Raw genomic sequence first — 12,564 nt, forward strand, 5'->3', positions numbered from 1 at the left:
AGGCTGTGATTAGCATTGCTGGTGCATTTATTTCTAGGGGTAGTATTGATATTGCATTTGTTTAATTTTCTTTAAATTTTTTTTACTTGAAATTCAAGAGAAACACAGATTTGCGGTGCTCTCCGGCCTGCGCAATGCCGTCTGCGTCACTGTATCACTGCAGCCTACAGTGCCTACAGCCCACTTAGGGGCCCTTTAGCGGGCTTTAGGGGCCTCGGGGGTGGTCACGGGGCAGCTTAGGGAGCCCGGAGCCCAGAGCCTTAAAAGCAACCATCTACATTCTACACTGTGCGGCCAAGGTTGTTTGTTAACCCCACCATAGCGAGTTCTGAGAAATACTGAGAGATAATAGCCAAGAGAAGTCAATTCACTGTAAAGTGGCAAATTTCTTATCGCCTTATACCGGTATCTACAGGTAGCTACTATCATACCTGACAACGACGCGGCCGCTAGAGCTACCCGGCTGTCCCACTTTCCAAGTCTCGAGCTGCACCTCGACCTCCATCAGTCTTCACCACCACCATGCGCTGTGCGCGCCATCATTGATCTCTGGTATGAAAGAATCCTCGCGCCATCCCATCCATCGTCGCCCCTTCCCTCGGCTGTGTTTGCGCGACTAGAAGCTAACTCACCAGCGCGCGTGCACCGATAAGTCGCAAGCTACAACGGAACGGACGCCTCCACCGGTGACGCAGCGATCAACAACAACTCCAACTCGATCCTCTCTATATAGATACATATCACAACCACCATGTCCTTGTTCGGCACCTCGCCCGACGACGACGACTCCGCCGCGGCCAACCCGTCTCGTCGGTCCAAGTCCTCGCTCTTCGATGACGAGCCGCCCACGCACCACCGATCCGGCTCGGCTCTGTTCGCGGATGATAGCAACAGCGGTGACTCCCCCTGGGATATGCCGACGCCCAAGAAAGCCGGCCAACAGAATCTAGTCAAAAACCTCCTTCCAGCCACAGATGCTCCCGAAACCTATATAGATGCCTATGAGTTGGTTCTCGATGCCGGGAACCGGGTCGGCGCTGACGTTGGGTTGACTGCTGTTCGCCAGATTCTTTCGTCTAGCAGCTTGAATGCAGCGGACCAGGCTAAGATACTGAACCTGGTTTTACCCGGAGGCCAGGATTCTGCAAGCGGGCTAGGGCAGAATGAGTTCAATGTCTTGCTTGCCTTGATAGGGCTAGCTCAGGAAGGAGAAGATCTAGGGTACGATGCAATTGACGAGCGACGAAATAGTATGCCATCCTTCTTGAAGCTTTCGACAATTACGCCTCTCTAACTTTGTATAGATCTCCCACAACCAAAGATTTCGTACTTGGATGATCTTAAATCTCCCAGCGAACCAGAACCTGTCTCGCAGGCCCAGGAGGAACCCTCGATACCGACTGCGGAACAACCTGCTACACCGCGACAAGCCTCTTTTGGCGCATCAGATCCGGACCCATGGGGTAGTCCTGACCTACACCGTGGTCACAATCACACCTCTGTTCCTTCAAATGAACCGCCACTAAACGGGTTCGGCAGCGTCCGATCTGGCACTAATGGATGGGCGGCTTCTGTCCCCGAGTCGCATAACGGAGGTCCAACAAATGGTCAAATTCCTCCTAGCAGTTCCGGGTCAGGCTGGAGCGCCTATAACAATACTACAGCAGCGCCCTTTGGGTCAAGTGGACAACAACCCGAATTGGGCGGGTTTGGACAACAAGGAAGAGAACAGGACAACACCAGTCCTCAAAACCGGGCAATTGGCAGTGGTGGAGTGACGGGGTTGGGGGTGGAAGAAACTGTCACTGTTATTCTACTGCCAGAAAAGGAAGGTGTTTTCATGTTCCAACATCGCAATTATGAGGTCAAATCAGCTCGTCGGGGCAGCTCCGTTGTGCGTCGATACAGCGACTTTGTGTGGCTACTGGACTGTTTACAAAAGCGGTACCCGTTTCGCCAGCTACCATTACTTCCTCCCAAGAGAGTTTCAGGTACGTCCCAAGGCTCTTTGTAGGAAACAGCCTCAAATCCAGCTCACACTTTCTAAGTTAATGGCACTCATCTTTCAGCGGATTCAACTTCATTCCTCGAGAAGCGCCGACGCGGACTCGTGCGCTTCACCAATGCGCTCGTTCGACACCCTGTTTTGAGTCAGGAGCAACTCGTTGTCATGTTTCTAACTGTTCCTACGGTAAGATTGCTCGGGATTTTTTGGTCTAAGCGATGATGCTCATCCGTTTGTATAGGAACTTTCAGTCTGGCGCAAACAGGCAACGATATCCGTGCAGGAAGAATTTACAGGCCGAAGCCTCCCACCGGATCTTGAAGATTCTTTACCGCCCACCTTGAATGAAATGTTCGACACTGTGCGTTCAGGAGTAAAGCGTTCCGCAGAAATCTACATCAATCTCTGTACATTGCTGGAGCGGTTGGCGAAGCGGAATGAAGGGTTAGCTGCAGACCATCTCCGATTCTCTTTGGCGCTGCAGTCCTTGACCGAAGCAACAAAGACGACATATGCCATTGACACAAACGACGTGCCTCTTCTCAACGACGGCATCAACGCTACCGCAAGACATCTTTCTGCGAGTCAAAGCCTGCTTGAAGACGAGGCGAAAGCCTGGGGCGATGGTGTTTTGGAAGATTTAAAACGACAGCGCGACTGTCTTGTCAGCGTGCGCGAGCTCTTTGAAAGGAGAGATCGTTATGCCAAAGACAACATTCCCCAATTAGAGAAGCGCATTGAAAGCAATGAAAGAAAGCTTCAGGAGTTGAGGGCCCGGCCGCAGGGGACGGTTAAACCGGGGGAGATTGAAAAGATAGAGGAATCTATTTTCAAGGTGGGTTCTTCTTTTTTTCTTTTTTTCTAGAATTCAGACTAACGTGTCACAGGACAAGGAATCAATTGTGCAGCAACATGCTCGAGGCGTTTTCATCAAGGAGTGCATCCGCGACGAGCTCGCCTACTTCCAACAAAGCCAGTATCATATCAGCCGGTTGCATCAGGATTGGAGCCAGGAGCGAGTCAAGTATGCCGAACTGCAGGCAGACAACTGGAGAAATCTCAGCGACGAGGTCGAAAGCATGCCCAACGGTGACTAGACGCCTAACCGTCGGAGTCGAAACTTTTTTTCTGCCCTGGGCTTTTTTTGGGGAGGGTTAATTGGCAGATCTACGTTGCGTTTGATTGGTCCCGAGCAAGAAGGGAAATTGGTTGTGGACTGGATTTCTGTCACCAGACCACTGCGTGCATTTTTCTTATGTTGAGTAATTAGTTGTTACCGTTGTCTTGTTTCTGTGGTCATTGTTCTTTTTTGTTACAGTCAATTTTTTTTTAATTCCCGTGATTTGCCATAAATGTGATTACCTCGCATTCAGCGACTACTGCAAATGTTATCATAATGTTCCTTCCAACCTGGTGTCGGTGCAGTGCTGATCAATGAATTGATACTCCGTACAAATACAACATAAAATGTAGATCTCTCCGGGCAAAGACAAAAAAAGAAAAGAAAAGAAAACGACAAGCTTTTGAGACTGCCGATCCGTGATGCAAGCTTCTGGCCTGATTATCTCTGTATACGACATTGGCAGAATCCAGGGCAACAAGAACCGTAGGTAGGACGTACCATTGAAGATCAGCACGTGCTAGAGTCTGGACTGTTCTTTTTTGTTTGTTGGTTGGTTTATTTCTGCATGCTTACTTTTTTGCTCAAATGTCAACGGCGGCTATCATGCTTTCGGCGCGAATGGCGGGTTTTGAAATATTCGGGAGAGCAGTACTGCAAGTAAATATTTTGATTTCCTAGTCGATATGCAAATATACTCTACCTGATTTTTTTTTTAAAAAAAAAATGACAGTCCATACAAACTGGGAATTTAAAGAAGCAAATAACCAAAGTAAGTCATATTGAGACTAGTATTATTCATTGAGCGGTGAAGCTATTGCTGAAACCAGCCACTCGGATCTTCATGGCGGCTTGCCGCTGTAGCCGCGATAATAAGTAATACTCCTATTATAATCCAAGGAATATGGGATAATACGGGTCGAACGGGGTTTAAATCTGGGGTTGCTTGTTCTTTTTTTTCTCCCCAAGGACTTTCCCCCTAAAGAGGCTATTGGTCTGTTCCTCGCTGCAGATCAATTTCTTGCTGTCTATATCGATCTAGACCGGGCCGACATTGTTGGGCCGAACAAGCACATAAAGTGAATAATAAACAGCGGCACTGTTTGGCAAGAGCCGAGGTCTGACCATACGTGGAATATGCATGGCTTGCTCCAGATACGGTGTTTTGTGATCTATCATTGTTGGCTTTGGGGAAAAAATTGTCTCGGCGAGAAAATGCCGGGTTGGCCATCAGTAAAGTCTGCGCGCGTGCGTCCTCTTGGATATCACGGAAGGTCGAGCATTCTCGAAAAAGGAAGAATAATTCGCGGCAAGGCTGGATGGATTTGAAACCAAGTCATATTTCGTATCTTGACCAACCACTATAATATTAACATTGAAGATATTGACTCACTGTATCATTGAAGAGTGGGGTCAGTATGGAGTAGTTTGGCCAATAGTGTCTTGTGTTTGGGTTTGCCCCGCTGCATCGCGTCTTGGCCAATTAGTATTTCCGCCGTGTTTGTTGACGTTCAAAACACATTTCTCATTTCTCCATCTGTTCTCTGTAGAATATATATCATGAGCGGAAGATTCCCATGGTTAATTGAATGCCGGACGTAAACACTTACCAGCAAGTGGGAATCCCGGTACGTACTCCTGTACATACTCCGTACAGGCGGAGAGGAATCTCTTCCGCCGGCGGGGCGTCCTGGCATTGGCATGGCGCGGCCTATCCACCTCGGACAGTTCTGGGCCTCTAGGGCGTTTTTCTATCTCGGCAGGGAACAATAAGACCCAATCGCAGGCCAGACGTATTTCCTAGTTTCTCGGCAGGTCTGCAAGTCTGGCAACTCGCGAAAGAGTTTTTCATCTTGGCGCTCGCGTGTTTTTTCTTGGTAGCTGTTAATAATAATATCTTCCGCTCTTGGCGCTCGTCATTGCGGGAATGCGCTAGGGCCAAGCGTGGTCGGAAGTCATGTGCCGGCCTAATGCAATGCAGCAATGCACTGGCCATGCACGCACGCTCTCTGCTTGCGCTTGCAGCTGCAGAGGGAAAAAGAGACAGCACAAAGCACAATATACTGTAGGAGAGAACCGTTCTGCCAGGCACAATAATAATGGGGGGGAGTGTGGAAATAAGTTGTTTGTATATAAATAGCAGGCTTCCGCCCCCGGCGTTCTCCCGGGCAAAAAATATTGCCTATCAGAGAATCTTCGGAACTTCGCGTGCCAAGCCCGAGCGCCCAGCCTCCTCCGTCCTCGCGTTCCTCTCCTCCGTCACCATTTCCTCTCTATTGCTTTCCCGCAGCTTCAACCCCTGCGCGTGTTTTCCCCAGATCCCACGATCCACCCAAACCGTGCATGCATCGTCGTGTACAATCTCGCTTATCTCTTTATCCATCGATCGCCATCGAGTCATCGACCATTATTTGCTCACTGCAGGCTGCCCTATCTCTCTATACGGTAAACTCGCCCGACGATCAAACCCCACTCCAAGCCCCGAGCAACTAAGAGTTCTCGCATTTGCCAATTAACGTCCTCGCCTCGCTTGAGGTAGGATTTGCCTTTGGAAAAACGAAGAGACTTATTTAGTCTTGAGTTTTTCCTTTTATCCTTGTCTCGCCGATTTTTTTTTCTGTCGTCCTCGTACTAACTCGGTTTTGTTTCTTGAAGAGAGCTTTCGCGATCGCATCGCTAACCTGCACCCGGCACCTTCCGCGCCACTCTGATCGAACCGTCGCTTCGCTGCTGTTGATGACGCCGTGAAAAGCTACATCTGAGCCTTTTTACAACTTTTACTCATTCCCAGTCGCTGCTGTGGGACAGCTATGCATAAGAGCGTGATTACGAGGTCGGTGTTGGATTTTGATATTTCCGTTCAACAGTTGGACTTGGACAGAAGCTTCACATGAAGAACACAGAATTTAAGAACAGGGAACGCACCTTTCAACAAGACAGAGGGTCGTACGAACAACAACAAAAAAGATCTCTGCTGAGACCAGGTCGCAATGGTTTGGGAACAGCTTGACGTCGATAAGCCTCATGTGGCCTACATGATCCTGGGAGGCTTCACCAGTCTTTTCATGCTGTGTTCGCTTTTCGTGAAAGAGAGGCTCTATATCGGTGAAGCCACTGTCGCCACGCTGTGTGGCATCATATTCGGTCCATATGCCGCCAATCTATTTGACCCGGACTCATGGGGCAACGTGGACAAGATCACGCTAGAATGCTCGCGCATAGTCCTGGTCGTCCAATGTTTTGCCGTGGGCGTCGAGTTGCCCAAATCTTACATGGAGAGGCACTGGAAGTCCGTTGCCCTCCTACTAATCCCCGTCATGACATACGGATGGCTCATGACCAGTTTGTTTATCTGGTGGCTGGTCCCGCCTCTGTCGTGGCTTGAAAGTCTGGCATGCGCAGCATGTGTCACTGCCACCGATCCCGTTCTAGCATCGTCCGTTGTCGGTAAGGGTAAATTCGCCAAACGAGTCCCTAAACATCTGCGAGATATCTTATCGGCAGAATCGGGGTGTAACGACGGAATGGCCTTTCCATTCATCTACTTGTCACTTTACATCATTAGATACCGACCAGATGCCCATACCGTTTCCTTCCACTGGTTCTGCAATACTATCCTTTACGAATGTATTTTCGGTGCCATCTTTGGCTTCTTGATTGGTTATATTGCGCGCCATATGATCAAGTATGCAGAGAAAAAGAACCTGATCGATAGAGAGAGTTTCCTTGTGTTCTACTTCGTGCTGGCACTATTCTGTGCAGGCTCCGGCAGCCTCCTCGGCATGGACGATCTCCTGATTGGATTTGCAGCTGGAGTCGGATTCAGTAACGACGGATGGTTCACGGCCAAAACCGAGGAGGCCCACGTTTCCAACGTTATCGACTTGTTACTCAACTTGGCATACTTTGTTTATTTCGGATCCGTCATCCCTTGGAGTTCGTTCAACATGCCCGAAATTGGACTCTCTCCGTGGAGGCTTGTTGTCATTGCATTATTGGTCATTTTCTTCCGACGAATCCCGATCATGATGGTACTAAAACCTATAATTCCCGATATAAAGACCTGGCGCGAGGCTCTCTTTGCTGGTCATTTCGGTCCAATTGGCGTCGGCGCCATCTTTGCCGCCATCTTGGCCAGAGCCGAGCTCGAGAATGAAAGCACAGAACCAGATCCACAGGCTGAACTTCCTCATCTGGGCCAGAAAAACTATTATATAATCCAACTGATCTGGCCTATTACTACCTTCCTGGTAATCGCCTCTATAGTTGTCCATGGATCTTCCATTGCTGTCTTCACTCTCGGCAAACGCATCAACACCCTTACAATTACTCTGTCATACACCACTGCCAATGAAGATGGTCCTTCGTGGATGAATCGCCTCCCTCGTGTTGCATCAATGTCAAAGAGTTCGGTATCTCTGCGAAAGGCTGAGTCAAATGAAACAACAACAAACGGAGAGGTTCCAGAGTATCCTCCGGGAACGCTGGGCCCCATTGGTGTTCCGGGCAATTTCCTTCGACGTGTCCACGATGACGATGAGGAGAGCAGCCGAAAGACGCCCAGCATCCGTTCAAAAAGACGTCGTAAGCGCCGCAAGAATATTGGTGGCCCTATCAGTCAATCCGCCATTATGCCTGCAAGACGTCCAGATGCCACGGCCGAGGAAAAGGCTGAAATCGGTGAAAAATCCGATGAGCCATCCCCAGCTGGTGAGGAAGAACGCGATGAGACAGATCCGATTGAACGTGAAGAGACAGATCGGATTAGACGTGAAGACTCGCCACCCCACAGAGAACGCAAGTTGGTCGGCCGGGAGCCAGAGATTGAAGTCTACCAAGAAGGTCACACGATGATCATTGAAGATGCGGAAGGAAACGTTCTCAAGACTGAAGACATCAGTGGCGAATCTCCCGAGGAACAGAAACAGCACATCTTAGATTGGCACAAGAGAATTCAGACCGATAAGTCTGGCGAATTTGCCAAGTCAGAGAGCCAACCACATGGCAAGACAGAAGGCGAAGAAATCAAGAAAGAGGCCGAAGAGGTGGTTACTAATCAATACCGCACAATGCGACAACGTTTTGGTCAGTGGACTGGTTGGGGCAAGGAAAAAACGGCAGACACCGAGGCAGGTCCGTCAAAAGCCAAGGCGAAGCCGCCCCGTCAATCGGCACATGCGTATCAATTTGGTAATACCATCATTGTCGAAGATGAAGACGGAGAGGTCATCAAGAAATACACCATTCCTACCGCGGATGCCGCTACTCCGGTTGCTGCTGCTGCTGCAGAGTCACAAGTGCGCAAAGGTCTTACTAGAATGGGTACTTGGGTTGGAATGAAAGAAGGAGAACCCATCAAAGAAGAAGCAGTGGGACCCAGCTTCGGAGAAGATGATGACGGTCTACGGTTTACTGTCGCCCACGACCCTGCTCTCGAGACGCAAGGGGTCGACGTCAAGGGAAGACGCATGAGCAAGCAGGATTTCATCAAAGAGATCAGCAAATTAGATCCTCGTGCGCGTCATAACCTGGTAAAAGAGACTGATGCGCCCCAAGCAGTTAAGAAAGTGGCTCGTGAGGACGCAAAGACTCAGGAGAAGATCGAAAAGACAATAGAAGAAGACCCCGCTGAAGGGGCGGCCATGCCTCAGGACCCGAATGCAGATGATGATTCTGCAGAGGAGGTCAGTGATACGGAGTCTGAGCGCGATATTCCCACTCATGATGTCGCCGGTGTGCTGGCCAAGTTTTCTGGAAACGCGCAAGAACGCCGCAGGCGCCTTGCGGGTGAAGACGAAGATCTTGCACAAGAAGAGGACTCTGAAGATGATGGCACCGAGCGTGTCCCGCCTTCTGCCAAAAGAGCAGGACTCAACACTCTTCGTCGCAATGTACTCGCCGCAGACGACGACACTGGAGAAACACCAGCGGAACGCAAGCGACGTCTGGCTGCCTTAGGTGAGATTGAGCACAAGGACGACGAGGACGATGACGAAGAAGCCGAACTGGCTGGCGTACCGCGCAGACTAAAAGCCGCAGTCGTACGAGAACCGAGCGATAGTGAGGATGAAGGCGATGATACCCCGACTGCTAGAGGAAGCATCCAGTTTGCCGACGGCACTCGTCCTGCCAGAGTCACCAGCGAGAGCACTGACACCAGTAACGGTGGTCGATCTGCACGAAATGTCTACGGCCACGGTTCGCGGCAGCACAAGGTCTCCTGGGGTGGAGAACGGGGTCGAAGCCGTTAGATATTTCAAATTTTTCTTGTTTATTATTGCCAGGCCATCAACCATAGACCTGCTATTGATTGTTGATCATCAGGAGGAAAGACCGAAATGACGATTGCTTTTTTTGTTTGCCTTTTGCCTTTTGCTTTGCCTTCTGTTTTAACATGTTGGTCCAGTTTGAGATACCAGAAAAGCGAGATCTATATTGTTCATTTCATTTGAATGTCATGTCAATGAGACTCGCTTTGGCTTCTAGTTCTTTTCCAGTTTTTATTTTCTATTTTTTTTTGTATCGGCATCATGAAACGTGTGGTTCAATGTTGTATATATGCATCACTGATAGATCAATCAATACGTGAGTATAACTTTACCTACATCTCCAGAGACAGGTAAGAAACTATATATGTACATGGGACATTTAAAATATTAAAAATTTCATATTGATATCATTATAATATTGAGTTGGATGTCTGTCTGGCAGATTCATCAATCTGGATGTTTTTACAAATGGTTGTATATTTTTTTTGAAAAAAAATTGTTCTTCAGCCAATAGTGACTTGATCCGGAACTTTGTACAGGTATATAAATGCCTCCACAGATTCAAAGCTATATAAAATCCTCCATCCATATCGTCTTACAAAAGAGAAAATAAGAAAAAAAACCAAACTCCTTCAGATCAAATTGAGAATACCGACATCAGTTGTGTAGAATGAAACAGAACATTGAAAAGGGGGGGGAAATGGTTTTAGATATATATGAAAAAAAAAAAAAAACGCCGCGCTATCACAGATACATATATATATAACAAAAACACAAGACTAGACTAATCCAATGACATGATGCGTTACATGTACTAAACAAGCTTTCTTGGATACACACCAAAAAAAAGACTATGTTGAACTGACAACACCGTGCGTGCCAATGCTCAAGAATAAAACAAAAAAATCAAGCTTGAAGAAAGGGAAAAGGAGCCAGTTTTAGGCAGATGTTGGATGGTAACCATCAAATGATAGAAAAGAGAAAGAAAATAACATGTCAAATATCAGAAGTAGAGTCACACGGGTTGCTATGCGGAGGTTATGCTGTTAATCTGGTTACAGCACTCCACCAGGAACTGGTCTGTTGGTGTCGAACCCAGCGCTACTTGGGGCTGGGCCAGCAGGAGCAGGATATGAGGCTGCCGTTCCATCAGCTGGCGCGGACTTGCGGAGCATAAACATTGGTTTTCGTCCCTCTTTATCAAGTTGTTTGAATAAAATCAAGGGCTTCTCGTCCAATGCTAGACATCTTTCCTGGTCGCCATAAACAATATAAAGTGCGTATTGCCGCCAGTCTGCGTTTATGTTATACTTCTTGAGTGCAGCAGGTAGGACCTTGTGGCATGGGTCCTCCATTGATACCCTAAATGATTTGAATATCTCCACACTGGGCGCAGCCGAGTCCGTGTTCTTCGATTCACCCCTAGAACCGGAGCCGGGAGTTGGAGTCGAACTGGGGTTGGGGTGAGGGGTCTCTTCATGGTCGTATCCAGGACGCACTGTTGATGTGGTGTTTCTGCCGTCCCTGGCATATGATCGAGGTCCAAGCGTTTGTTGCGTTTGAGCAGGAGATGTTGGAGACGGAATTCCAGGAGATATCTGTGCACCTCCAGTCATGGATGTTGTAAGATGTGATGAGGCTACCATAGCTGCGGCGGAAGGATCGAGAGTGGCGCCGTCGTTATAAAGACGGCCATCATGGTGAATCGACTGCGGAATATGCGTGGGAGAATTACTGCTTTTTGGCGTTGTGCCTCCGTTGTACATTCGAGAATGCGGCTTGCCCAATGCCGACGTGTCGGCACGGGAATTAAGCGACACACCCAATAAAGGGTCGTGATATAATTCGGCAGGGCTAGATGTCGGCCCTGTATGGTTCGGGGGTTGGTAAGGGAGGGGTTGAGAACGATCTTTGGCCATTTTGAATATAGGGAGCAGCTCCTGCCGTAGTCGTCGATATTCTTCAGTCACTCTTCGTATTTCAATCTCAAGTGTCAATATTCTTTCATCTCTTGAACGCATCGTTTGCTGAAGGCGAGAAATGTCTCCGTATGTGGCGGGTTCGGTGAGGTTATGATCGGCTGCTGTATTTCGATTACCGATTAGAGATTGTCAAATAGTTCAGTGTGCTTGCCAAAAAAAACTCACATGGGGCAACATAATGGTCAGGATCAATAGGAATATCCTGCTTCATCTTGGTATCGTAGACGCTCTTCAAGATTGTTAATCTATGTCCCGCACTCGTGATGCCCATCTCTTTTAACTCTTCATGTTTCAGAGCTATTAATGCTTCGCCAACAATCTCATTTTCTGCAGCAAAAAAGTTTAGAACCAGACATAAAATACTGATGGTAATGAGGATGACGAACCTAAAAAAGCAGCGCGATATTGGCGGAGACCCAAGCCCGCCACGAAGTCTGCACATTCTTCCGCAGTCCATTCACTAATGATTGTTCGGGGCAACCCATGGTCGTCGCTCGAATTTCCGTATTTCGTAGGCGTGTGTTCTGTAGACAATGATCCCGAGTCTGTTGGTGAGATTTCAGAATCTGTAGGCAACCGTGGTGAGGCGAGAACGCTGCGTTCGTATTCATCGTCTGCGTCCGAATCATCGTGATATTGGGTTTTTAATAGCAGCATTTTGTAGAAAGCGACACTACCCGGCTACCGCGTGCCCGTTTTCCAACGATGTCAATGAAAGGAATGTGTCCGATGGAGGCTGCTGCTAAAATTCTGGCAAGTTCGATCGAGCCTGTCAGGCACGGAGACAAACTGACGACAGGCACAAATGATAAAGCGAGAATTTTATGCCTAACGCCGCGCAGCAGAAAGGTTGAAAACGTCCCGGAAGTCGAAGTGCTTTGGCAATATCCCAGTCAAGCGAACGGGAAGAGACCTCCGGAATACACGGTTTGAGATCAACGATTGATCTATCATCTGATACGACTATATATTAGAGCTAGCGACAGAGCCCTGGAAAGCGCGAAAAAGACAACGGGGACCGGTGTGAAACTCCAGCCCAACAGAGGGGGTTTGTTTATTTGAGCGGGCCGGCTGCAAGCCTAACAGGTGTGGCGGCGGCTGTCGTTCTCGTCGGCGGCGAAGGTATAGTCGATCCTAACGGCAACCATCGGGAAGGCAACGTAAGACCGGCGGACAGGGATTGGGAGA

At 48.6% G+C, this 12,564-nt stretch overlaps 3 protein-coding genes across 3 annotated transcripts; 2 read left to right on the forward strand and 1 right to left on the reverse strand.

The window, feature by feature from the left end:
* Nucleotides 1-751: 751 nt before the first annotated feature.
* Nucleotides 752-3,102, forward strand: TRUGW13939_05423 (uncharacterized protein; the record flags this gene model as incomplete). The annotated part of the gene is made up of 5 exons (XM_035488586.1): nucleotides 752-1,250; nucleotides 1,305-1,991; nucleotides 2,049-2,191; nucleotides 2,247-2,840; nucleotides 2,893-3,102. 5 exons carry the CDS (start codon nucleotides 752-754, stop codon nucleotides 3,100-3,102), a joined length of 2,133 nt encoding a protein of 710 aa, XP_035344479.1.
* A 3,013-nt stretch (nucleotides 3,103-6,115) lies between these two features.
* Nucleotides 6,116-9,376, forward strand: TRUGW13939_05424 (uncharacterized protein; the record flags this gene model as incomplete). Its single annotated transcript, XM_035488587.1, has 1 exon — nucleotides 6,116-9,376. The coding sequence occupies one exon, from the start codon at nucleotides 6,116-6,118 to the stop codon at nucleotides 9,374-9,376; it is 3,261 nt and encodes a 1,086-aa protein (XP_035344480.1).
* A 1,073-nt stretch (nucleotides 9,377-10,449) lies between these two features.
* Nucleotides 10,450-12,033, reverse strand: TRUGW13939_05425 (uncharacterized protein; the record flags this gene model as incomplete). Its single annotated transcript, XM_035488588.1, has 3 exons — nucleotides 10,450-11,477; nucleotides 11,542-11,703; nucleotides 11,763-12,033. 3 exons carry the CDS (start codon nucleotides 12,031-12,033, stop codon nucleotides 10,450-10,452), a joined length of 1,461 nt encoding a protein of 486 aa, XP_035344481.1.
* Nucleotides 12,034-12,564: the final 531 nt, after the last annotated feature.

Source organism: Talaromyces rugulosus, chromosome III, assembly GCF_013368755.1.
Source record: "Talaromyces rugulosus chromosome III, complete sequence".
Classification (NCBI taxonomy): domain Eukaryota; kingdom Fungi; phylum Ascomycota; class Eurotiomycetes; order Eurotiales; family Trichocomaceae; genus Talaromyces; species Talaromyces rugulosus.